Genomic DNA, 27,211 nt, shown 5'->3' with positions numbered 1-27,211 from the left:
TCCCTTTTCTCTGTTAAAATCATCTTTGTGTCAATGCTTTCACAAGGTGTTTTCCCCACCTCTGCTCTCATGTTACGTGAAGCCAGGTCTCAGGAGTAAGAGAAAATAAACATGAGCTCCTCGGCCAGGCAAGGACGCAGACTTCTCATTGGACAGCACGAGGTTGGGGTTTCAGCCGTCTGTTCTGCGTAAGGCACACACGTCCACGTCAGCCAGCCAGGGGCTCGTTCGTGGGCACCTAGTCACAGAAGTTTCAGGTGTGAGCTACCGAACACGAGTGAGCATGGAGGTGGAGGTGGTCCACTGGGGAGGACCCATCTTTTTTTATGGGAAGATTTTGGCAGAGGTGCTGGCTTCTTCTGATCATGGGAAGTTAGGCGTTCAGGCACCTTGCACGTGTTCGGTCTTTCTAACCCAGTTAGAAAGGCCCCACTGGGGAATGTAGCCGATTCTGCCTGGGCTTTGGGGCTCCGTCCGTGGTGACAACTGACTCATCTTTTGTTGAAGGGAAAGTTCACACAGTCGCTTAGGTGGGCAGAAACTGTATTTGTCTTTAACTGAACTGAACTTGCATATGAGCCTCCATTTAGACCAATGGCGGAAACAACTTAATCTTTTTTCCATTTCTACAGTTGGCCAAAAAGAAAAAAAAGGAAAAAAAAAAAAAACTAATCTTTTTTCCATTTCTTCTAATGGTGGAAAAAAGTGTAATCTTGCCATTTCAAGGTAACTCAGTTTCTTCCAATAGAAAGTGTAGACTGTCCATTTATTACTTTGTCAATTCAGGATTTAAGCCCAGTTCAGTTGAAATTCCTAGTCAGGGCTGTTGGGTTTTCCTCAAAGGTTCTCTCGTCCCACTTTTCCACCCCAAGATGTTGCCTGGGTACAACGGGGAGTTTATAGAGTATCATGGTGGCAGGTGAGACTTGTCTGGGTCCTAACTGCTTCCGCAGCTGAGATCACTTGTCACCTCAGGTGCCAGATCTCTTTATTCTGAGCCCACCCCCGGCCATCTCTGGTCCAACGGCCCTCCCTCCCTGCTGGGACTCAAGAAGGTTTGTTTCTAGTTCATGGGGAGCCAGGGTGGCTCACTCGCGCCCCCCCTTGCATGCTGATACCACCTACAATCTCCACTGTGCTCAGCCCACCATGTTGCTCTACAGCACTTGGGAGCCCGCCTTCTCCCAGAGATCCAGGAGGAAGTGGGGCCGCAGACACTGGGACCCAGGGTGGAATCCAGGGACCATTTCAGCCTTCTCGCCCACCTTTTTCCTGCTCCAGGCCCCTTCCCCACCACCAGGAAGAGCTTGCATCTCTCCTCTGGGTGGCAGGAAACAGTCCTTCCCTCTCCACAGCTTGTAATCAAATCTCTATGCTCTGAGTTCTTCAAGCTCTGGTTCCTCGGAACCCAGAATAGATCTCCCTCTCCTTCTCTCCCTCTCTCCCTCTCTCCCTCTCCCCTCTCTCCCTCTCCGTCTCCCTCATCTTATAAAAGCCTATCTGGCTCTGGCACAAAAGCCAGAAAGCCTTGGCTTCCACAACCTTTCACAACTGAAATGGTATTACTTTGGAGCTAAAATGCTTAACATCGACTGCTTTGCTCATGTGTAGGTTCCACCCTCTCCCTAAAGTAAGGGAGGCCACAGATACTTGAGTTGAGGGCCCCAATGTGACAAATGCATTGGATGATATTTCAGAATATGGGTCCTGCTGCCTGTGTACCCAGGACAGCCAGCCGGAGCCCTGGTGGGTGTGGATTTACTCGGTGCCTGTACTGGTGAGAACTGCTCGGTGCTGGGCAGCACAGAGGCAGCTGGAGAGCTGGGTGCTGGGCCTTCCCCGAGGCAGGGAACGGTCCAGGGGTCTCACTGCTCAGCGGTCTCGCGAGAGATGCCGTGTTTCAGGTTCCTTCGCTGATGGAGTGTGATAGGAGTCCTGGTTGCTTTCCAGCTCTTAGTCCAAGTACGTAGTGTGGCCGTGGTCCCTTGCTTGGAATAAATGAAGTGAGAAGCGAGTGGTATGTCTTTCCCCTGATTTGTTCCGTGTGTGCGCGTGGGGGGAATGCCCGCCTATGCACACGTCGGCGGTGGCTGGGATAAGTGCAGGCTTGCCATGTGGTATTTATTTTAGTCACTGCAGGTAGCTTACAGAGTAAATGGGAGGGAAAATGTATACAATTAGGCCTGCACTCAGTATGATAGTGCCTTGGCAACCCTTTGCAGTGTCATAGATCATGGAAGAGATGACATCAAGAGGGCAGGTTCCAGGCCGGGGTCTGGAGCCCCTCGTGGAGGAATTGTTGCCTCCTCTTCAAAAGGAGGAAGGTTCATGGAAGAGTGCCACATACCATTCCGGTGTCAACAGTTTCTTGGGAAGCGATGCTTCCCCAGATTGCACTGTGGTTTGGAACCCTGGGAACCACTGAGGCCCCGTGTCCCCCTTGGGGTCCATAGCGAGCTGGAGTGGGGTGACCACAGGTTTCCAGACATACTAAGTCACTGTCATAACCTATCCTAGAAAGCATTCTATATGTTCAGAAATCCATAGGCCTAGATTGTGGGGGGCATTTTTTTTTTATAAATCTTCAAGGTTGACTATTTTAGAAAATAGAAAAGAGTTTATTTGACACAGCTAACGTAGTCTGATACCAAAACTTGACCAGGAATCAAGAGGAAGTAGTAATAATTTCATTTTTAAATACATTTTTAAATAGTAACAAACTCAGTCTAGCCATAGGATACAAAGTATAGCACGTAAATAAGTGTGGTTTCATCAAGGCCATGCACTTAAAAAACTCTTATGAAATTAATCTTATGACTCGAAAAATAGGATCCAGTTAAAATAGAAATGAGATTTTTGTGGGGGAAACTCGATAAACTGATACTAAAGTTTACGGTGTTGAATGATTTCATGAGAATAGGAAATTTGGGGTTAGAAGAGTAATGATAAGGAACTTGCTTTAGTAGTTGTTAGCAATTATTTTACAGCTACAGTATTTTAAACGATACAGTACAGTTATTGAAATGGATCACTGGACCAAAATAGAAAAACCCTAAAATAGATCCAAGTGCGCAGGATAATTAAATGTATAAAAAAAGATAAAAGTAGTGTTTGAAATCAGTGGAGAAAGAATGGGTTATTTAATCAACTGTGCGGAGATAACTGCTAACACATTATTAAAAACAAACCTTTGCTTGCCAATCCACATGAATTAAAAGAAAAAAATTTCATGTGAAAAAATTAAATTAAGAAAATACTGAGATTAACTTAGTTGAGTATGTACAAACATGGAAGAGAAGTCATGAATGAAAAGTTTGATCAAAGTGACTGCTTATGCTGTTTAAAATTTCTGTATGTGCCAAAACAAAACAGAAGTCCCTTCCCTGCCCCGTCCCCAGGACACACTCTAAAAAACAAAATGAAGAAAATCAGACGATAAGCTGGGAAACATGCTTGTATCAAAATGGCAGATAAAGGGTTAATATGTACAGTATAATAGGGGCTCCGAAATCTTTTAAGATAAAGAATGAAAGAAAAATAAGTTGATAGTAAATGTTAAAAGTCTTGGGAAAATTTATGTTCTGTGAATAGTAAGTTCCCTTCTAGACGTTTACCCTCAGGAAATTAATTGTACACATTTGTAAATATACATATATTAGGATAGTTTTCAGAGTTCTCTATGAACGCCAAGAGAAAACAAAAGAAAAAAAAGGAAGTAATGAAGAAGGGAAGAGGGAGGAAGGAAGGATTTTAAATACCCAACAATAGATTGATTAAAGAAATTATGTTCTAGTAATATCGTTGACAACTGGTCAATAGTTAAGTGTAATCTGGAAAGAAGTTCACTATAAAGTATATAGTTAAGATTCTTTTGTGAAAATTATATGTGAATACATACAGAAATATATTCATAAGGATATCTGGAAGGTTCTATGACAAAATGTTAATTCAACCTTGGTTATCTCTGGGTTAGTGGGTTACAGCTGAATTTTCTCAATTTTGCATATATGTCTTTTTTTTTTTTTTTTACCATGACCATGGTTTAAGTTTCGAAATAAAAAAATAATTATTAAAAAAAATGTTATTCTGAGAACTCTGGGTTAGTACAATAACTCCAAGACATGAGTTTAGTCTAAATATTCAAGCTTCTGTTCACCAGATCTGGAAAGATGTCCCCCACCACCCAAGTCTTTCCTGCTTCCTACTCTGAGCTTTTGAGCAATTAGTGATTCACCACCTCAGCTTTGTCCTTTAAATGGTTTCACGTGTATTGTCCGGTCTCCACAGAGAAACTATAAATTTCCTGAGGGCAGGGGCTGGACCTTGTTATTCTGTATGTCCCTTGGGTTCCAGGCAGAGCTGCGTAGCAAAGAAACTTACTCGGCCAGAATTCTCTGGCTGAGAGGACTGATGGGAAAAGCCTGGGCCCCAGAGGCCAGTGGCGGGGCATCACCGTCTGATTATGGGCAGCTGGGAGAGATGAGGAGAGCAGAGGCCACAGCCCAGCCCCAGGGAGCCGAGGCGTGTTCATGGTCTCGCCAACTCTCCACCTTTCTGATTCTCCATGGACAATGCGTCATGTTAATTTGTGCTTTTTGTCTCCATGTGACGTGGACAGGTTTTAATGTTCCCCTGGACCAGCCCTGCTGCCGTGGCCTCTATGACTTTGAGCCAGAAAACCAAGGAGAACTAGGATTTAAAGAAGGGGACATCATTACATTAACCAATCAGATAGATGAAAACTGGTATGAAGGAATGCTACATGGGGAGTCCGGATTCTTCCCCATTAATTATGTTGACGTCATTGTGCCTTTACCTCAGTAAACGTGTAACTCACACTCTGGACAAACTTTCGTAACTGAAATGAATTCACACCAGTGTTCTCTCCGTGTGGTGGTATGTGACATCCTTGCTCTTTGACCAACTTCATGACTTTTGTATGTTGTGTTCCCTTTTTAATGTATTTTATATCAAGTTAATTTGTACAAATGATTTTCTTGTCGTAGCTACGTGAAAATATAGTTTTCCTTTTTGCTTATTGTCCTAAAAGTCTGTTGGTTAAATTAATGGATGTGCTTCTTATTGCTAAAAATAAATTGCACCCGTTGCAGGTATGTCAATGAATTGTCCACTGCAAAATTCAAAATGAAGAAATGCTGAATATTTAGTATCTTCCCATGATTGACGGCATCTGGTCTTTTCCCTTCGTCGTGTTTTAGCTGACCTGTGAATAGCGCAATAAATATGACACACCGTATTGGCAAAAGACCTTGGTTATTATTAATGTGAAATTCATTTTGATGTGCAGTCTTCCAGCTGCAAATGCGTCCTCTGCCCCATGACTGACCAGGGGGTCCCAGCATGTTTGCGCCTGACCACGTCAGCAGGCCTGAGAGTGAGCCTTCCCTTTCCACCTGACTCAGCCGTGGCACAGCCTCCTTCCAGTTTGGGGATGGAAAAACCCTTTCATGCACTGTCAAGTTTATTTATAAAACAGCCTAACTCAGGCTTCTCTAACTTCCTCCTGGAGCAGCAGTGACAGTCTGATCCATGAGTTTAGAGAGAGGAGTATGTGTCAACCAGTGCCTTCCTCTCTTCCTCATAGGACGTGGCCTGTCTGCAGAGAGTACGTGTTCTGACCTCCTGGCTATGCTGTGTGCGTAAAGACCCTGCACTGGGTGAGACCCAGGGTGCTGTGGGGTCTTCAGGGCTTGGGTGGGTAGTCCGTCTGCATGGAGGGCTCAGAATGAGGCAGCCTCTGGCCCACAGATCTGCGCTGCCTTCTCCAATACTAAGGTGATGTTTTGGTTTCCACATGTCTCATCTTTAGTCTTACTTCTCAGTTGGCTCTTCAAATGCCAGCATCTGGCATATTTTGCAGGAACCTGGAAAATCAGGCGGGGGTAGAGGGGCATTCAGGGATTAAAGTGGCACGTGGGAGAGGCTCAGAGTGGGGCCAGGATACGTGTCTTTGGATATTAGTGTGTGGGCACTTCTGTTTTTCTCTGTGACAACTTTCTATAGTTTCTATTAAGGCCCACTTCAGAATGGCTACTGTATTCAGCAGTCCAGACATCGCGCGAATTGAATATTTTCTATAAGTTTTATTACCTCTATTGTGTTTTGTCAGGTAGGCCTGTCAACCATTAGGATGTTTCCCTGCTGGGATGAAACACATCAATTTTCCTTCCAGGTCCAAGGCAGGTTGACCCAGAAATAGCACGACGTTTCTGCACTAACATTCCCTCTGTGGCCCTCCTCCCTACACACACTTGTTGTATTTGTCAGTCTTGGCAATTCCATGGCAGCGTTGCCTACAGAAATGTGGTGGGCTTTATTATCAGATAAAAAGAAAAGGGGCTTCTGTTGCATTGGGAAAAATGACTGCATCTCATATATCTTGGTCTTGGGAGTTAGGCTCTGTGAGGACCTAGAGGAGAGGTGATACGTTGCAGGATAGTTTAGATGGTGTAGATAAGAGGTTCTCAGGTCTTCCTGTGCATTCAATTGTGGACAACTTTAAAAAAAATATGTCCGGCCCTCAGCCCTACATTTTGATTTAAATGATTGGGGTTAGGCCTGGGCTTGGTAATTTTTTAAAGCCCCTGATGTGATTCTAAGATACAGCCAGGATTGAGAACAGTGCTTGAGACGAACAGGGGCTGGTGCCTTTACCGATATCAGGAGATAAACTAGGCAAGGACAGACTGTGGAAGTTTTGTGAGGTTCCAGTGAGTGGCACGCCCACCCTCACTCCTGACAAACTGAGGCATTAGACAAGCGATCAAACAGATAAGTCAGAATGCACATTTCCGGCTCCATCTTTGAAGGCAGAGGAGGGAAAGCAGTATTGCAAACCTGTATTTGCAAGTTACTGTCTTGTCTCTTGTGCTTGTCACATGATTTATGTCCAGAGTGGTCTCCTTGGCTGGGTCAAAGGAGGACATTCAAAGTACACAGCCCTCTTCCCTCATCATGGGGGCTGTGGTTGGCATGGCAACCGCTGTGTCAACCCCGTGAGTCTCAGTGGTCCCGGGGATAATTCCCTTCCCCGTTTCCAGCATTAATGCAGAAATTTCTATCATCTCTGTTTGGTGATTTCAGTGGGGAACAGGGTGGTTTGAGTAAAACATTTGAACTTAAATTGTCTTGGATGAGAAGTCTCTGCCTGACTCGAAATTCCATGTCAATAACAGTGTTTCAAAAATTCCTTCTCATTTTCCTTATTTATAATTTGCAGAACAAAGAACATTTTATTCTCTCTTTTCCTGACCCCGTGCATAAATCTGGGGACACTACTTGTTTCACGAAGTCTTTTGGTTTCGTACTTAGTTTTTGAAAAACAACAAAAATACACTGCTCTAACCCCTATGTAATGAAGTAGCATTTAGCAATTTCATGGGAAATGCGGAGGAAGTCCCACTCTTGCTTTGATGGTAAACCAGAGACCCAGACTAGGATTGAATGTCAAGCTTTGCCTTGAAGGATTCAGGGATTTCGGGCTGTGTCTTTCAGGCCGAAGTTCACAGTGGAAGAGCAAAGGCCAAAGCTTAGGAAACACCCGTCCAGCCAGAGACGTGAAGCATAGGAGCAAGTGGTGTAGACAGGTAGAAATCAAAAGTGGTTCTCAGTCATTGCTTCTTGGTTTTGTTTTTTTGAGAAAAAGACAGAAGCCTTTGCTCTTTGCACTGTTTATGGGGACTGTTACACATATCGCATGCATATTACAGAGCATTTGGAAATTCCTGATAAACAGACATATGGAGAGAGGCTGAATATTGAATAGACAGCCAGTTGTTTTTATCCACACCATCAACTCCCATGGCTGCAAGTCACAAATCTCAATCTGCAGCCCAGGTTTTCTCCCTGATTCTACACCCACAGCTCAGAATGTTCCAGGTGAAGCCATCATCTCGTGATGGCCCCGTCCCACCCAGTCTGCACCCCTCCTCTCACGGACCCCATGTCAGTGCATGTCACTGAGTGCCACCACCCCTGGCCTACGTCAAATATCAGGGCACTCGCTTTGACTCGTCTCTCCTCAGGACTCTGCTCTTTAAATCATTCACCACGTCTTATCAGTCCTCCTCCTCTCCTAACTCGAATCCACCGATTTTCTTCTATCCCCACTAGCACTTGGGCCAGGTTAGGCCATCATTTGTCACACCGTATCTCACTGGGCCACATCTTACCGTGCCCTTGTATGCCCAGGATTTAGTACACGCCTAGCACAAAGGAGTCTCAGTTAATACATTTTGTACTGCATCCAGCGGAATCGTTCTTGAGGCCTAAAGCTGACCAGATGTGACGGTGGCCTCTGGGGAAAATCGGTTCTTCACACTCATGCATAGAACAGTTTTTGCGTGAGTCTTGGTAAAGAAGGGATAAAAATGCCTAATTGGCTGTCCAAACCCTCCTAGAGTTAAGTGTGTTTTGCAAAACTTAATACATAGAAATGTTTTTATTGAACTTATAGTTGAAAAAAGACTTTTCAAGTATTCCTTTGTGGTGATTCCAACCCAAATATTGCCAAGCGGAGAGAGTCAGGAACACGCAGGGAAGCAGACTAAACAGGCGGGTCTCGTTTTGTGCTGCAGGTGAGTGACAAGCACTGTGGCCCTGCAGAAAATGCATGCGTGCACAAGCCGTCTTGACGATCTGCAAGGAAACGGCGATCACGTTTTTAAACAACACAGTGTGTGGAGGTCTTTGCTCTCTGTTTTTCTTGCTCAGATGAATCGATTCTGGAATAAAACCTTGGTCTCCTAGCATGGTCAGAGGTGAAGTTCTCGATGTGAATTTTTCAGAAAGCTCAGAGTGAATAGTTAAAGGACTAAATGTTGCTTGGTGGTGTTTTCTTTTTCTTAAATTTAACCCTTTGAGTGAATATGTTCATGAAATGTAGCTGTATTTCTGTTATCTCCATAGACAGACTCTAATGAACAAATGTGTTCATAGGTAACCTGGATTGATAAACATAAACACAGTACCATGTAATGACAGTGACCTTCTCAAGCCCCACCGAGGTGAACAAAGCTGCACCAGACTATGGTATGTGTCTGTGTGTTTTAACTTCCTTTGTGCCGCTTACGGTTTTTCTGTAGAACCTTTATGCTCTCCTTACGCCTTTTCTTAGCAGGCATTCTGACTCTTTCGAATTTATAGCCTCTAATTTACTCTTGAAAAGTAGGTGAACGAACAAGTTAGAACTGTGTGCAAAGTATGAATCAGTAGTCTTGAGTGAGACCTAAGTGTTTGCTTCGGTGTCGTGGGTTTAGATCTCGTGTTGGTTGGATGCTCAGAGGCTTTCTCTGTGCTGAGTGTGGCGAGATGGGTAGAGCTGTGTTCTGTCCTGTACCAGTAAAGTATAAAAACCGTCTTAGAAGCTACACTGGAAGGACCTACTGGAACTTTCTAAGTTTTAGACTTCTCACAATGTCATGGAGAAAGGTGATGCTCAGAGAAGTGAAGTCACTTGCCTAGAACCCCCCCACAGCTGTGGCCAAGCCTCGATTGGTGGTGGATGTCCTGACTAGCCTCTGAGGGGAAGAAGATAAGGGTCTAGGGCAGAGTGAGGGGAGGTCAAAGGCATGAGCAAATCCATTCTTCATAGAGTACGTGTTTTGTCCGTGCTCGACAGTCGAGTCTGTGTGGACGTGCACGCGTCTCAGAGTGAGATGCCCACAACACCGGGTCAGTTCAACGTCTTCCTCGCCGTGCGTGGAGGCCAGACAGGAATTGGCCTTGGGTTTGGGGCCAGGGGAGTTTGCGGGTCCTGGGAAGGGTCACCAAATCCCTATTCTGTTCCTTCCCAGCATTTCAGGGGACTCTAGCCCTGCCCTGCCCCGCCCCACCTCCAGTGACTTGGAAGTTTCTAGAAAGAGTCTGTCCAACACTACCCTCACCCTCCTGACAGAGATTTTGATTGGCTCACACCTCCGGTGCCGCCGCAGCCCTAATTCCAAGCTCCTGACTTGAAGTCATGGATTGGCACCCTGAGGTACTCCTGGGGATGTCAGTGCAGAGGCATTGGAGAAACCAAGAAAGAGGGCATGTGTGCCAAAGCACAGAGTTCCTCACCACATAGGGCCACCACCCGTCACACCTCCTCCCAAGGGCTACTGTTGCTTAAGAGACAGGAGAGCAGCCAGAGGAAGACTTGGAACACGTTTTAGAAAGCAAATGTATGTTCCAAAGCAAGACCCCACTCTGGACGGGCAGAAAGCCATCGCCAGTAGCTGAGCCCCACTGTTTCCCATGTGGGGCTGGGGATCCCCGAGAAGCCGTGTGCAGGCGATTCTGTTGATGGGGACCCCTCTCCAGACTTTTCCTTATAGGCAGGTACCCCCTCTCTCACTAAGGGCGTTGTCTTTGGCTTATGGGAGCCGCTAGGAGGTTCCACCAGGCCCCCACTCCAGGGCAGGCAATGAGTGTTGGTGGGAGCCACATCCCAGACCTATGCTGTCGCTTCTGCTCCAGGCCCTGAGGACTGAGAGAGGGCTAGCCCACCCTGGGGCACAGGCTCACTCTTTGCCCGCCCCTTGCCTGTCCTTCCCTGCACTAGCCAGGCAGTCTAGCACCCCGAGACACCACGCTCGCCTAACACTGTCCCTCCCATTCCCAGTCTGTTGTCTCCTGGTGGCCTTGGCTGGGAACGCAGCCGCTGTAGGCACTGCAGTCAACGGTGAGGTCTCCAGGATTTGCTGCCACATGCCCCTTTCTCCAAGCCTGCAACAGTCTTGGATGTGCTTCCAGAGGCGGCCTCACGAGTCCTGCGCCCAGCAGGAGCAAATCGGTGTCAAGAGCAAACTCAGGCGGAGGGGCTGGAGTGACGTCCGCGCTCTCTTAGGGTACAATACATGCAGACCCCAACTCCAGCATCACCAGCGGTGCCTGCCCTGGGCCTCTCTGCATCGCATACGAAGGTTGCGCTGTTGTGCTTGTCTGGATGGGGTCGGTAGGAACCTCTGAAACTCATGCAGGAACGAGGCAGATCCATGAGACAGGTCATGGAAACCAGGAATTCAAGAGGGTGGGTCTCAGGGAGGAAATGGATTTGGTTTCTTAGCCCTCTCACAGTTGGAAGGTACTGCCCTTGGCCCCAGGTGGTGGGGGTTCTCATTGGGGGTGGTGGATGGGGTGGGGGTCTGCACCAGTGCAGATTGGCATTTCTATCCCCATCCCTTTGCAATGGCGTGTTTAAACATCTTGGCCAGGCCTCAGGGGAGGGGATGAAGGATGGGGGGGCAGAGGGAAGGCTTTGTGTCTGCACTTGGGCAGAGCGGTGAATGGGAGTTCCCGTGGGGTAGTTAGATGGAATCTTGGGACCTGACTCGTGAGGCCCAGCCAGCCCTCCCGACTGCAGTCTGCCCTCCGTGGCTGCCTGTCCCCTTGACTCACGGTGCCTTAGCCACACACACAGGATAGCTCGACCTGTTAGGTGAGCAGGAAGGCGGCACTTCCATCAGGTGATGTCTTCCCTTCTGCTTTCACTCCTGGCCAACTGTTTCTTGAGGGGACTGGCCTGATGCTAAATGGAACCTGTGGGGGAGAAAGGCTCCGTCGTGGCCTCCATGTGTAATGTGGGGCACTCCTGGGAGGGAGGCTGGCTCAGGAAGCAAAAGTGGCCCAGGGAAAAAGAGACAGGAACTCCTGCTGAGCCGTTCATACCTTAGAGTAGAGTAGCTCGAAGGGTCCCAACTAATCTCCCACTCCTGAGGCCTTCTCAGAAGTGCCTTCCAGAATCGGAGGCGCTGGGAACTCAGCTCAGTGCAGCCGCCACTGCGAAGCATAATATCTCTTTGAATTCTCCATTTCATCTTGAATATTCATGTGATTTTTTTGCAACAGACTCCATGACATGCCAGGACTGGTTTTAGGCGTGACGTGAGCAGTGGTATACTCTAGTTGCTAAGAACATGTGTGTTAAACTTTTCTACATCAGTCTCCCCCATTTGTAAAATGGAATAAAAGGAACACCTACCCCGTAGGCTGGTGTGATAACTTGAGTTAACACAAGTGCATGGAACGGTGCCGGGTGCATGGTACGTGTTCTGAAATGTTATCCTTATTCCTTTCCTGATTCGCTGATGTGAGAAGTGCATACAGTTGGCCCTCATTAATTGCAGATTCCACATTTGTGAATTCATCTGCTTGCTAAAATGTACTTGCCATCCCCAAATCAATACGTGCAGCCCTTTGATGGTCATTTGATGAGGGGTGAGAATTTGGAGTTGCCTGAGAGGCACGTTTCCAGTTAAGGTGGAACAAGGTCTGTGTGGCGCCACGTTTCACATTTTTGTCTTTTGTGTTGGTGCTCTTGCTGTTTAAAACGGGCCCCCGAGAGCAGTGCTGCACTGCTGTCTGGTGGTCCTGAGCAGAAGGCTGCGATGTACCCTTTGGAGAAAATGCTTGTGTTAGGTAAGACACCTGTGTTAGATGAGCTTCCTTCAGACGTGAGGTGCTCTGCTGGTGGCCGTGAGTTCAAGGTTAGGGAACCAACAATATAGGTTAAATACGATGTTTATGAAGAGAAGTGCACATAAAATAAGGTGATGTATTGATTGGTTGGTAAAAATGTGACCAGAGGCTGGCAGGAACCGAACCCTGTATTTCCCCTAGGAGCAGTGGTCCTGTGTTCACAAATTCAGTGGTTTACGGTGACTAATGAGACCCAAATGTATACCGGTGTGCTGGGTCAGGTTGAGCCCAACCCTCCCGGCTTTCCCAGGGACGGTCCTCTGCTCACTTCCTGCCACATTCCAGCTGTTCTGCATGGAGTGAGGACATGGTCCTGGGCAGAGAAGTCACCAGAGTGAGGAAGGGACGGTAAGGAGGAAGGCAGACAGGTTGCTCCTTTTTCTGAAGCTCTACCACCACCTGGAATGTGCCAGCCACAAAACAGGCAGGAGAGCAACTTCAGAAAAGTTATGGGCTCCAATCATGGCTGTGCAGCTTGCTGCGAGCAAGTTATTTGTCCTTGAGCCTTAGCGTCCACACCTGTGACGTGGGAAGAATGCTAGTAGCTCATGCCACAGGGGAGATCAGGGGAGATCATAAGGAAGTTGGCACAGTGGCTGGCACACACTTGGTCCCCAAGGACAGGCTGACTGTGGTACTTGGGTGGGGGCATAAAGCGGACTTGCCACACGCCCCCCCGGCCCCCTGCCCTTGGTTTTATACCGCTGAGATTAGACCAAGGCCAGGGACAAACATCTCGCCTTAGTTCTAGTCACCTCCCGAAGTCCATGGGAAGTCCACTGCATTCCCCGGTCCCTGACAGCACCATTCCCACCCCAAACCCTGGCCTCGGCGCCCCATTATTGGGGCAGCTTTGGAGCTGTTACCCAAGCTCGGCTCCTAAGAAGTGGCACCAGGTTCCCAGCTAATAGGTGGCCCTGCTCGGTCGCTTGTGCTCCCTGGCAGCGAGATGTCCGGCGGGCAGCGGGGTCACTGGAGTCCTGCGGCGCCTGTGCCGGGCGCCCGGAGGGGAGGCGGCGCAGGCCAGGAGGAGCACTGGTCTCCGACTTCGGTCATGCCTGGCCCGGCGCGCCTGAGCGCAGGCACGAGCCAGCGGTTCCGGGCAAACCTCCGTGTGGCCGCTGGGCCTGACTTCGCAGAGTCGGCGCCCGGGCCAGAGGGGCGGTGGAGGCCGATGGGGGTGGGGGGGCGGCATCCCCAATCCGGCTCCGGCGGAGGCGGGGCGCCCCGGCTGGCTCGCGCGCGGCCGCCTTTCCCCAGCGCGCCTGCCGGCGGCGGCGGTGTCGGCGTCGGCAATCCCGGCTCTGGCACCACGCCTGGCGGCCGGCCCGGGCGAGGAGTGGCTTCCAGGAAGCGGGCGGAGGAGCGTTCCAGCCGCGTCTCGCCGTCGCCGCGGCCCCGCGCGCTCGGAGGGCCGGCCCCGGCCCCTCACGGTCCCTGCGCGCCGACGCCCCCACCGCGGGCGGAGGGCGCGGGCGGGCGGCGCCTGGGCGCGCCGTGCACTTGCCGGGAGGTGCAGGTGGCGGCGCGCGCCCTCCGCCCTGGGCCGGGGCCAGCGCTGCGCCGCGCGCCCGGAGGGGCGGGAGAGGCGGGGCGGCCCGTCCCGGCCCCATTTAACTTCGCGGCGGCGGCGCGGCGGGCTGGAGGCCGGCGTCGGGGAAGGTCCGGGGCCCGACTCCTCGCCAGGTGCCGACGGGGCCGCCCCGCCGCCGCCTCTCAGCGCGCGACGCCAGGGCTGCAGGTTCCAGACGCTTGTGCGGCGCCAGGTGGGTACCCCGAGAGCGGCGCAGGGCCGGGCGAGGCTCTGCCCCCCGAGTGAGACCCGGAGCCTGCTCTCTCGGAGAGGTTGGCGACATGTTAGGCGCCGCTGACAACTCCAACTTGAAAAGTAAAGGTGTCAGTGAGTGAGTGGCCAATAGGAAAAGAACCCCAAACTGGCCGCGCGGTTCTGGGGGATTCGGGAAGGGACAGGAGGAGCACGCGCGGGCGGAGAGGCGCCCTGGAGTTGTTTTGGAAGGGGGTCTTTCAGGTTTGGGGTGACGGCCGCCAGTAGCCTTGAGCGTCGGAAGGTCCGGCAGGTTGGCCGCGAGTGGCGAGTGCCGAGAGCGCCAAGGGCCGAGGAGACGCGCCGGGCGTGGACAGTGGGCGCGGGCTGAGCCGGACGCGGCCCGGCGCGGGAGGAGCGGCGTCGTGGCTGCGGGTCGCGGAGGGTGTGCCGAGCGTTGGGACCGCTGTGCGGGCGACCGAGGGGTGCGCGGGCCCCGGCCCGGCCCGGCCGCCTCCCTTCAGCCCAGAGTCGCCGCCCCAGGTCGGAAGCTGCAGCACATTTGCGGATCGCATTAGGCCAGGCCCTTAATGCTTTCTCCAGATGGAGAGGAGCCACCGACCCGCCCCCGGACACCGGCTCCGCCAAGGCGCCCGCGAGGCGAAGCGCGAGGCGAGTGTGACCTCGGCTTTTCCAGTCTCGACTCACACAGATTTCCCTGTAAACCGGCAGGAGGACTCTGAGGAAACCCCTCGCCGCGCTCCCAGTCTCGGAGGGCCCGTGCCGGTTCTCCCTCACCTACTGTTGGGGAGACTGTGCTGGCCGGCGCTGAGGTTGTGCCGGCCGCACCTCCCTAACTCCCCTGTAGGCCTCTGGCTGCATGCAGGTCTGGGGCTCTGAGGGCGCGCGGTGTCACCTGGTGGGGAAAGCCCTGAACTAGCAGAAGACCGGCATTCCAGTCCCAGAGTAGTCCCTGTCTTACTGTGTGACCTTAGGCAGGTCCCTTCCCCTCGCTGGGCTGGTTTAGTTGGCCTTCCACTCATTTTTGCCTGAAGTAACAGAAGCTGGCAGGTGCCCTAACCCTTGGCTCCAGGCTGGCTTCCTGAGTCAGATGCCAACCGCCACACCCTGCTGCTGACAAATGGGCTGGAAAGTGGCTGGTGCAGAGATGTCTCAGCTTCTAGAGGGCTAGAGATGTGGGTTGCCAACTGGAGGCAGGTCCAGTTGTCCTCCTGACCTTGGCGTGGACTCATCTAAAGCCAGCCTGTACCGGGTGGTAGGTAACCCCAGCCCAGACCAACACACACCTTTCCAATCTCCCTCCGATTGGCCTGTTAAGTCATGGGTGCTGCTCCTGGGGCCAGAGCTGGTTGGAAAAGAACTCTTTCCTCTTTTGTAGGCTACCAGTGAGACCCCCAGGAGACTGGACCCCATGGCTTCCTGGAGCAGCCCCTGGTGGCTGCTGAGATGGATGGTCTTCATGCACTCTGCCCTCCTGCAGGTAAGAGGGAGGGGAAGAGGCATTGTAGGTATTCCTGCGTTCTTAACAGCATGCAGGTTCTAGAGCACCTGAAACGTGGTATGATTCGAATTAACCTGATACTAGAGAGAATCTCATGTTCTCTCTTACCTTCAGCTGATGGTATTTCTGGTTGGTTTAGCTGTAGAAAGGACCCCAATTCCTTGGGTCTTCTCTGAGTCCTGAGCCTTAATACCAGTGTGGGTACGGCATGCCAGCGATGACGTGGGGCTGTGGTGGGCCCTGTCTTTTTAGTCCAGAATGTCTGTGCGTATAGGCACACAGAGGCTGGGCTGCGGGAGGACAGAGCACAATGAATGGGCAGAGCTCAGGGTCTGGCCTTAGCTCGGCCACTAAGTAAGTATTTGGAGTTTACTTCTGTCAACACATATCAATCACACTGGTTTGCAGTCCTTTTGCAGACTCCTGTCTTTCCCGCTCTCCGGGGAGGACCCAGCTCATCTATTGCGTCCTCGTTTGCCTACAGGGCACACTCAAACAAAGGACCGAAGCTGGCATTGCCTGAGAGACAATGGGTGGGGGGGCGGGGGGTTGGAGACAGTGGCAAAGTGGATGGCATATGCTTCGTCTGTGAAGACCAACCTCTGTTCCACTCCAGCTAACCACGGCCAAGTGGGAACACCAGCCCACGATGGCCAGATCCTCCAGTTCTTCTGGAGAGCCGGACCATCCAGATTTTCTGTGCCATCTCCTCATTTTTAAAGCATTGGAAGTCAGACAGATGTGTTTGTAGCCTGGAAGTGGCCAAGCAGTTTGTAGCCTCAGATCTAATGGTACAGAACATATCTGGTCAGTATTGTGTCCTGAGAACGGCAGCCCCTCTCGGATGTAATTCTCAGGCACGTGGCCTGTGGCCTGTGTACCCTCGGCGTCTAGCAAAGGGCCTGGCACTTACAAAGAAAGGGCTTTAAGGTCTGTTAAGTGGTCATGCACACTCCAATACAGAGATACACCTGGGGTGGGTCAATCGGACTTCTCTGCCTCTCCCTTCAGTCTCTTGGCCTTGTTTGGCTCCAGTGCCCCGTGGTTTCTGTGACTCATAAGAAGCACAGCTTCTCTCTCGTTATCCCATTTTACTGATGCTGTTCCACAGTCAGATTTTAATAGGTATCTTTTATTGGAACAAAAGCTAAGTATTTTTCAGGGTAATTTGCAGGTTTCTCGGGTCGGCAAGGTATAGTGTGTGGCCAAAAAGCGGACACTTGCTTTTCCGTCCCATCCGCGGATCCGAAACAGGCTACGAGAGCTTCAGAGATCTGTTCCTGGTCAGTGGGGCTGAGGCATCTCATTTTGTCTTCTTTTCACCCGATAAAATTTAAATGTGCTTTGAGGCAGTCTGTTGACCTTTGGCCCAAGGGCAGTGTTTGCCCAGCTTGAATCACTCGCCTCTTTTGGATTTTTCCATATCTGCGTGCCTCTGGCAGTGCTGTTTCCATGTACGGGGCAGTGTGCACAGGAGGCGGTAAAAGGAGATGGGAGGCCAGCGTTCTCCGTCGTCCACGGAGTCCCGTATTCCACTCCCAGCAGCACCACTTCCCTGCCTGTTGTGCAACCATCTTTGCACCTCAATTTCCACATCTGTAGCGAGCGGGTGTCTACCTCATAGAACTGTTTGGAACAATCAAATCATTGTCAAGCAGAAGAAAGTAACCAAACCAAACAAAACCAGTGGGTGGCACGTCATGAGTGCACCCTCAATAAATGTTAGCGGTCCCAAGGGTTTGAAACAAGGGCCTGTAATTTCTCTGTGGAGCTGTAGGGGGCACTCGGGAGGCATCAACTGAGAAGAGAAAATGCTGCGGAGGCTGGAAGAAGGTGGGGCCTGACCTCAGGGGAGGTTCCTGCAGGTGGGGGCGACGTGGGGCGGCACAGGCCCTGGGAGAGTTCTAGCGACTGTGGGTCAGTCCCCGGGCCCTCCCCACAGGCTGGATACTCGCTTATCTCTCTAGTGTCAGCCTGGGTGTGATGCACAGCGCCCCTCTGAGGTTTTTGGGGATTTTGGTTTTGGGGGGAGCCATCAGGTGTTCCTTAGTATCTCCCCTCGCCTTAGAAGTGCTGCCATCAAGTGGCCGACAGAGAATTAGTCGATGCGATGCTTGAGGGTGAACATCAGGGAGCGTGGGATGTGCCAACTGATTTCTTAAAAACTAGTTCTGCTCTATTTAATCAGCTCAAACTTAAAACTCTGATATTCGCTGACCACAAGAAATTGTGATAGATTGCAGAGCAAGGCATGAGGTCGGCAGTCTTGTTTTTTGTCTAATTCTTTTCTTGGCCATTTCTGGAGGCGCTTACCGGTTTCCCTCACCCAGACAGCTGGGAAGGCCTCCCTCTTCCTGTCTCACGGGTTCTGGAAGCTTCCTGTTGCTCTGGGCCCTCTCCTTAGGGACCCCGATCTTCCCTGAGAACACAGCTGCTACTGTTCTGACGCTTCCAGCCTCCTTCACCCGGGAGTCCAAACTCTGAGGGACATAAATAGGGAGCCAATTGTGGGCATAAATTGTGGGCTCCGTTAAACCAGTCCATTCTCAGCCGGAAGTGAAATAGGGGGCAGATCCACTTTCATTTATTAAAAGTCCAGTCCCATTAAAAATTTTGGTTCCTCCTCCTTCACGCCTTGATTTAAGTCTCATCTCCATTCTGTCTCGTGGAGGCTTGACGTGGCTCCAGGTGCCTGACGTGGGGTCACGTGGTTTATTCTCTTATCACCTCAACCAGTGGTGAGGGCTGGCTCTGGAATACATCTTACTTTTCATGATCCTGGGTCTAGCTTTCCTGGGGTTGGAAATGAGGTTGGGATGGGGAGAAGGGCAAACAGCTTTTTCCTTAGCTGGATGCCTTTCTCTGCCAGCTGGCACTGCCCTCGGGCTCTCACTGACTTCTGCCCTCCAGGCAGCGTGTGTGTGACTTCTTTCGCGGCCTCTGCAGGACCTGTCCTGCTCCTGGAGGAGGAGGTCCAGCCCTGGACTGCCTCGTGGTGCTCAGGCCGCGGTTTTCTTGCTCAGCAGGCAGCTCTATTGGGTAAGGTGCTGGCCGGGTGGTTTCAAGCCAGCACCGCTTGGTGTGTCCAGTGCATCCCCAGGAAATGCATGCATCCTTGCTGTGCACACACAGTGGGCTATGGGATTCTGCCTCCTCTTTCAGTCCTGCCAGGTCCCTCCAGCTCTCCGTTTCCTGCTGTGGTAGGCCCAGGGGCAGGCCAGGTCCAGTGTCAGCAGATGCCCATCTGGGAGTGGATTGCCAGTCGCTCCTTGTGGCACGCCCAATTTCTGAGTGATGTTTTTCTTTTTCTTATTCATGTCAGTCCTCATTAGAGATTACGGACCGAGTGAGGTGGTGGCTGGTGATACTAAGACTTACTGCGCCTTCTTAGTGAGCTCAAAGGGAGATATCTGCCTTATGTTGATACCTCTCTTTAGAATGTGGGATACTCCTCTTCGTCATCAGCTTTGCCCCTAAAACCCAGTGTTTTGCATCAGGAAAGGTCCCAACGAATACCTTGATACTAAAATTAGACATGTTGGCTCTCGTCTAAGGGCCAGTGCTAGTGGTGGTCTCGGTGATTCTGGATATTTTGGTGGTTCTTTGTTGATGGTGTTTTTGCTCTGTGACTGTCATCTTGATGGAGACTCTGGCCCTGGTGGCAATTCTCTTCCCTCTGATACCACAAATAGTAATTCCTGCCTTTAGCTTTCACTCCGTCTCCTTTACATCAGAAGGCAGAATCCAAGCTTGGGTGGTTGTCGTGAGGTACAGAATTCCCTTGCCTCCTCCAAACCACTTTTCTGACCCAGGAGAAGGAGGGTGGCAGACGCAACCCGGGAGGGTTTCCTGTGTCTGTTTCCTCTTGAGTGAGTTGACTTGTGTTGAAGAGGTAGTTAGAGATCCATAAACATTTGCTTTGACCGTTTACCTCAGCTTCTTAGGATAGCAAATAATTGGTGGTAAGACCTTTTTCTTTTTCTTTCTTGGCATCCTTTTCCTCTGTTTCTCTTCTTACTCTCACATGCATGATCTCCATATCTTCTGATCCTTCTTCCTCAGAACTCCTGAGCCAAGGTCTGTGGCACTTTCCCTGCTGTTCCTTGCCCAGGGAAGACGTGTGAGAGAATGACAGGTGATTGAGCTCAATGCCATAGCTTGACCTGCTGTGTAGAGGCACTCACCACTAGCAGGTAAATTACACAAACAAAACATTTAAATTGTAGAAAAATAGAAGAAATTGATAAATGAAGAGAAAATCAAAATAAAAAATTTACCTTCATACTGCCACCCAGATACTAACTATAAACATTTTCTCATGTCATCTTCCAGACCGTTTCTATGTATAACCGTGATATAATATATGTGTCTTTCGATACATGGAATCATGCTAAACATAAGGGTTTTATACATTGTTTCCAGTCAGTCTCTCACACACACCTTTCATGTTGGTAACGGCTGTGTTCTTTGCATTTACGGATCCAAAACACCATCATTTGTTAAACACATTTCTTTATTGGACGTTGGAGTCATTTCCAGGATGGTCCGGTCAGTTGAGTTTCCTGTCACCCACCTGCAATGAACATCTTCAACTCACATCTTCGCTTCCTTATTTAAATATTTCCTTAGAATAATTTTTCTTTGTGGAATGTGCTTTGCTGCTCATTTTCTAACATTGTGACCCTCCTCTTCACCCTGTTGTATTCCGGGTAGAGGTTTTCCAGCACGCTGGGTTTTATGGCATATGTGCACTTTCTGTGTGACCTCGTCCTCCACAGAGAGTTTGGATGCGTGGGCCAAGCTGTGTGGACACTGATCATGGAGTCTGAGCAGCAAGACCCACGCTTGTCCTGGAGGCAGACTCCGCCTAATGACCAAGTTGTCCCCAAGGCCTGCCACTGTAGGGTGGAGCCATGTGATACATCCACTGGAAGTCCAGTGGGAGGGTGAATGTTTGTCGTCTGTGGCACCTGCCCTCCTTTTCCTCTGTCTGCCTCTCTGACTTTCCCATCTCAGCCTCTTTCTTTGGCTCATCTCTGGCTCTTTTTCACAGCTGCTCCACCCCAGAGCCATGCTCTTTGCCCTCTTCTTCCCATCTCCCTACGTTCTCCCCACTCTCTCCCCAGGCTCTTGCCTGGGGTTTTTTCCAGGGGGACCCAGGTCTCATAATTATCCAGGTTTTCAAATTTAGGCTTTTGTTATTCTCTTCCAGTAGGGTTGCATGTACACCGAAAAGATAAAAAGTTGTCCATTATTTTCCATTAACTGTTACACGTAAACATGGACTAGAACACACAATGTTGATAATTCTGTCTTGGCTTTCCTGTCTGTCTTTTCAACCCGAGGACGTCTCCAAAATGAAGGAGCTGCCTCTCTCTGAGAGGCTTCTGTCTGCCTCTTCCATGAGCTGCAGATGAGTACATCCAGGAGCCACTACCCCACCTCCAGGGGGGTGTGGCTGGGGGCCTCAAACCTCACTCTTCCTGAAAGGAGGTCCTCAGTGCCCACGTCTCGTCTTTGAAGCCAGAATCCTGGGTTCACTCTGATGCCTTCTTCTTGGTTGACCCTGCTCTGTACCATTCAGTCACTAAAAAAGTCCCATTTATTCCATCTCAGAGATGTCTCTAAACTCTGTTTTTTCTTCCCTGCTTCCATGGACACCATAGGTTTGAAGAGTAGGGTCCATGGCAGCATGGGGGACGCGATGAGGATGAACAAAGACGGTCTGTGGCCACATTGGGGAGGGCCGTGACAAATACACTGACTGCATGAATAATAGAGAGGCCTTGGTTCAGTGAGCAGCAGGGAGTCCTGTGGGCTTTGGGCAGAAGCTGGTGGGAGGTACCAGCAAGACCCCACTGGACCTGGAGACGCATTTGAGCAAAGGGGACTTGGCAGGCTGCCGGCACTGGTCCAGGTCGGTAACGGTGAGAACTTCAACTCACTCGCTAGAGGGAGTGGGTGGGGAGTTCGTCATACACAGGGGGATGTGGACGTGGAAACTGTTTTAAGAACCTGAAGTGATGGAACTTGACAAGTAGTGCGTGGGGGGGGGGGGGGGAGAGAGAGAGAGAGAGAGAGAGAGAGAGAGAGAGAGAGAAGAATTGAAAATTCTTTCAGGTTTTGAACAAATGTTAGGGATACATGAACGTGAAAACTCACCCTGACCTTGTGAAATGGTTGATTACTTTGGAAGGAGAAGTTTCGGGAAGATGTGGACTGTGGAAGGCGAGGTCCTGAATGAATACTGTTTGAGAGATAAACAGGATCATTAGAAAGGTGTTTTGTGTGTGGTGGCTTTTTGTTTCTCTTTTAAGCAAAGTGAACACTTTAGTATATATGTGCTCCAAAGGGAAGCAGCCAGGAAAAAGGGAGGGATTAAAGATACAAGAGGAAAAAACCAATTATAGGTAATTGTTTCGTAATAGAAAAAAAGGAGGCTGTGTTCTCCCACTGCATTGCTAGTGGGTCTGAAAGCACCAAAGCTAACATCTTATGGAAACCACATTTCAAGGTTTATGATTGTGATTGCTCTCAGTTTATTTTTACAAAGATGCTAATTTCCATAAATAGCATGGCAGCATAAAGCAGTTTCCTCTCCAAATATTTTATGCAATTACTTTCTGGAATTTGTCAGCACCGAACTGCTCCAGCCAGTGTGTGCTATAAATTATTGTGGTCAAATACTCAGAAATGCACTTATTCTCCAAGCCTTCATTTAGAAATATAATAGCACTTTATTTTGAAAATAATTCCAACACAAGGAAGAATACTGTTTTATTAATAAAAAACTTATTTACAGTATTAAAGGACTCTAAATTCTCTTGACTCTGTTGAAATTTCCATTGTGTTTTTCCTCCCTGATGAAACATACTCATTATGAGAATATGGAAAACATAGGAAAGGACAAAGATGAAAACAAAAATCACCTTTAATTCTATCAATTGTTAGGATTTTGTGGTGTTTATTTCTAATATTCTTCTTAGAACAGCAACATAAATATGTGTCTTATAAGACGTGATTATACTACATTTTGATTATAATTTTTTAAAGATTTAATGATGTGAGGAATATTTCTACATGCTATTAATATTTTTCTCTAGTAATATTTAATGTCTTCGTAGTATTGCATCATTAGTTAATATTTTATTAACTAATCCTTTCCTGGTGAACACGCAGGCTGATCAGTTTTTTTACTGTTGCAAATACAGCTGCTGTAAATATTTGCACATCCATCTGTGCTCACACTTGTGGTTATTTTCTTTGAATACATTTCTAGAAAAATGTATTTTGAGGTATAATTGTGGGTCAACAGCTATGTGCAATTTTAAGACCTTTCATATTTATACTATCAGATCGCCTTCCAGAAAGCTTCTATGAGTGTGTGCCCTTACTTTGCAATAGTTGGCAATACGAGATTTAAGGAAATCTTAGTAGTGAGAGATTCTTAAAAATACTTTTGGGTCATTTATAGTATTGCTCTTGTGTACGGTCTCCTTAAGACATTAAAAGTAGAATAACAGATTTTTTTAATCCATCCTTTTGCCGGTTTTTCTATTGAGAATTCCTTATTAGTTTGTAAGTGCTCTTTATATATAGTGTTAAGCTTTTGTCTTTAATATGTTGCAAATAAGTTTCCTATTTTGCCATTAATATTTTATTTTTATTTATGTTTTTGATATACTGACATTTAACATTTTCAAGTAGTCTACTTAAGTTTCTTAAGAATTCTTTGTTTTTGCACATGCTTAGAAACAACCTCATACTGAGAGAAAATATATGTACCTCTCTTGTTTTTTTCTAGTGTTATGTTTATTTTTAAACATTGACATTTTTATTTTAGAATGTAATTAGTCAATCTGCCAGTCTCTTTCTGTGCTAATACCATGCTTTTAAAGTTATTGTAGCTTTGTCATGTGTGTAGTATTTACAAAGGCAAGACTGCTCTCCATTATTAGAGCTTCGACTAGTCTAGAAGGTCTTTAAAATTATTTGGTCAAGTTCCAAGAAGAAAAATTCTTTTGTTCTAAATGACATCTGGTAAAATGGAGAAGAAACAAGAGTTCTTCCCTCAAAACTACATCAAACAAACAACAAAAAGAACCAAGTTTATCTCCAAGGAAACAGGGAAATGCCACCTGTCCCCAAACACAAGCTGTGAAGTGTTTTTTCTCAGTGCCATGAGGTCTAGATCTGAGTGACAGAGGATGCTAAAGGCTGACATGTGTCTCCTTGGATTGTGAGCAGGACAGATTTCCCTAAGAATGACTGTCACATGTTGTGCCCATCTAATAAACTTGTGGTAGGATCAGTGAAATTGGGGGCCCTCATGGGACTCGAAAGATGTGGGTAGTGTCCCCAGGGAGGCTGAGTGTGACACCAAAAATGGCAAGGGACAGGGTGTTGAAGGGGAAAATTGTTGACACAGAATTTTTGTTGTCTCCACAGAGGGAGACTGCTGATGGTGAAGTGGGAAAAGGTCAGGGGAGGGTTTCCAGAGCAAAGGGCTGTGGATTAAGGGGGTTTCTTGAGAACCTCACTGACTTTTGCATGTTGACAATAAAAGGAAGATGTGACTTTAGAGAAGAAGAACGAGCATATTTAGTAAGAGGATGAGCCAGATGACAAAGCAGTATTGAAGCTACGGACTGGTTCGTCTCATTTCCTACCTCATGTCCTCGCCTGCTGTTCTTCAGCAAACAGCTAACCCCTTAGAGACAACAAAAATCAACGCAATGGAATAAGCAGTCAGGGAGACGCTAGACAGAATGGTATCCTACAAGACGAAGTATAAAACGAACGAATGATTATAGAAAATAACCGAGGAGATCCAACATATGTGTCGTTACTATTTCTTAAAAAGAATACAAAAAAATTCAACAATATTATTGTTCTCTTACTCCATTTTTCTTCAGGTCTTGGTACATATTGATTCTGTACCTTTTGATATTGACTATTACTGAAGACGACTCTGGCCAATATGATTTTTCCCCCCCTTTTATGTGCCTCACTTGGTCTGCCATAATACCTACATTTTTTTCTTCTTTATACTAAGTCCATTTTTATCTGGACATGATGGAAATAATTTTTATGTAAAAAAATGTTTGTCTTCGTGTGTGTGTGTGTTTTGGGAAAGGTTTTAAAATGTGGTCTTTAAATTTAATGTTTTTTATTTTCGCCATTCTTTTCCTAAGCTCACTTTGTCTGTTGTCTTAAAACGTTTCCTTTAAATTCTTGTGTTTCTTCTTGAGCTTTTAAAAAGAGAGGCCAGGTTGTCTATAATTTATTTGTGGATTTTAGTTTTTGAGTTAATTTATCAAGTGATACCTGTTCATTGACTACATTCTGCTTATGTTTCCTCCTGTTTTTTTTAAAAAAACCGTGCATGCATTTTCTTGTAAGGGTTCTCTTCTTTGTAATGGAGCTGTGCTCCAGGAGTCTCTTTTTCTCCTTGGTTAGACCAGGTTAACCAGAACATGTTCTTCTCTTGTTGATGACAGAGACACAGAAGATCAAATCCAAATGCCCAAGGGTACTTTTTGTGTCATTCTGCTTGTGTCATTTCTGCTAACGTCCCGTTGGCCAAAGCAGCTCACCTAGCCCAAGCCATAGTCAGCGGGTAGGGAAGTACCTTCACCTTCAGTGAAGCCAGAGCAGGTTACCTGGCAACCCCAGAATCACCTGGCTGGGCAGATTTGCTCCTCCCCTCGAGATTGGATGTGTGGGGTGAAGGGTGGGAGTGGACACTTTGGAATAGTAATCGAATCGAATCTCACAAAGCCAGGCTTTTCATTGAGACAGTATAGCTCTGGAGAGCCTGCTTTAATGACTGCATTCACACCACCATCTTACACCGCCGATGACCGAGTTGGGAAGAGTCATCACTAACGAGGAATTGTAGCCAAGTCTCCCTTTATGCTGTGAGGCCAGCTTTACTTCAGGAGATGGATGTACCCTCCTTACTGTCTTGCTTTAACTTTAAGCCTAATCCTTGGTCGATAGCAAGGAGAAATCTAGAAACTGAGTCCTCTCTACCCCCAGTTCAGTGCTCCTTACAACTTCTTGACTGTGACCCACGCGAAACATCATGAGCCAGCGCATGTACATGTGTATGTATTCATGTTACAGGAAACAGAAGTTTCAAGAAACCATGCTTGTCCTTCCTATGAGAGACTCACTGTCATTATTTGCTTTTTTTACTCATTCCATTCCAGTTGGTTCCATGAAAAAAATGACTGGTTAAGTAAGAGCTACTAAATTAATTTTCATGATCCACAAAGGGGTTATAATTTGGAAAAAAACAACCCCAAAACTGCGGTAGCTGGTCGACTCCATTCCCTGTCAACTTTTGTGTGTGTTGATTCTCCTTCTCTGATATTTGGCTGGAGGGAGGGGGTTGATACTCCCAGATTCTGGTTGGCCACCCGGTGGTGTAGCTCTGCACTCCTGGGGTGGTGGGTCCCCCTGCTGGACCAGCTGCCGACAGTGGGGTGCACGTAAAGCTGGAACTCGAGCTTGCTTGGTTGGTAGGGTATCAGAGTTATCTCGATAAGCATCATGTTTTACCCCTCAGACTTTCTAATGTGATAAATCACATTCATAGATTTCCTAATATTGAATCATCCTTATGTGTTTGGCATTCACTGGACTTGGCCATGATGTGTTGTCTTTTTAGTATTCAGCTGGATTTGGTTTGCAAATGTGTTGTTGAAAAGTAGTACATCTGTATTCATAAGTAATACTGGTTAGTATTGCTTTCTCAGGTTTTCATATCAAGATTTTTGCTAACTTCATAAAATGGGTGGAAGCCTTTTCCATCACGTTTTCTCTTCTGGATCAATTTAAATAGCACAGGAGTAACCTGTTCCTTGAAGGTTTGAAAGATTGATAGTAAAATAAGTGGGGAACAGACTTTTTTGGGGGAGTACTTGTCGTTGACAACTTTTTAAAACTTTTTATATGATTGGATTATTTAGCTTCTTTATTCAATTTATTTATTTAGCTTCTTTAATCAATTCTGGTAATGAACCTTTTCCTAGAAACCTTCTATTTCATCAAAAGTTAAAAAGTGTGTAGGACAGAGCAAAGGGGAGTATTTGGTAATTTTTCAAATAACATTTCTTATTTTGTTTTAATTTCTGATTTATTTTTTTCTTCAGAGAATGCAGCCTGTAAAGTTTTAAGTTTCGAAATGTGCAATTTGTAAGTGCTCAATTTCCTGATATGGCAAGAATGTTGGACCAGTTAACATTTTTCTAAATTTCCACAGATCGTTGACAATAAATTGTATCTCCGTCTAGCGTATATTCTAGGATCCCCTCTCTACACGGGCCATTTCTCTCTGTTCTTTACTCACTCCTCACACTAATTCCTATTTAGTCCTAGGGGGCAGTAGTCCATCTCTTTTTATCTTGACTCCGGCTGACCTTTGCTTGTCTGGCTGT

At 47.9% G+C, this 27,211-nt stretch overlaps 2 protein-coding genes across 3 annotated transcripts in view; both read left to right on the top strand.

Moving 5' to 3' along the window:
• SH3GL3 (SH3 domain containing GRB2 like 3, endophilin A3) overlaps window positions 1–5,268 on the top strand; it is a 60,705-nt gene extending 55,437 nt beyond the window's left edge. For both annotated transcript variants that reach the window (XM_033099953.1, XM_033099954.1), the window contains one exon: window positions 4,619–5,268. In XM_033099953.1, coding sequence (XP_032955844.1) covers window positions 4,619–4,824 — 206 coding nt within the window. In that variant the 3' untranslated portion in view covers window positions 4,825–5,268. The remainder of the gene's footprint in view (window positions 1–4,618) is intronic.
• An 8,845-nt stretch (window positions 5,269–14,113) lies between these two features.
• The window catches only part of ADAMTSL3 (ADAMTS like 3), a 187,217-nt gene continuing 174,119 nt past the window's right edge, over window positions 14,114–27,211 (top strand). The window contains exons 1-2 of the mRNA XM_033100157.1: window positions 14,114–14,246; window positions 15,645–15,746. Of these exons, the coding sequence (XP_032956048.1) occupies window positions 15,678–15,746 (69 nt within the window). The 5' untranslated portion in view covers window positions 14,114–14,246; window positions 15,645–15,677. The remainder of the gene's footprint in view (window positions 14,247–15,644; window positions 15,747–27,211) is intronic.

The sequence above is a fragment of the Rhinolophus ferrumequinum genome, chromosome 28, assembly GCF_004115265.2.
Source record: "Rhinolophus ferrumequinum isolate MPI-CBG mRhiFer1 chromosome 28, mRhiFer1_v1.p, whole genome shotgun sequence".
Taxonomy (NCBI): domain Eukaryota; kingdom Metazoa; phylum Chordata; class Mammalia; order Chiroptera; family Rhinolophidae; genus Rhinolophus; species Rhinolophus ferrumequinum.
This window is presented reverse-complemented; position numbering and strand designations above follow the sequence as displayed.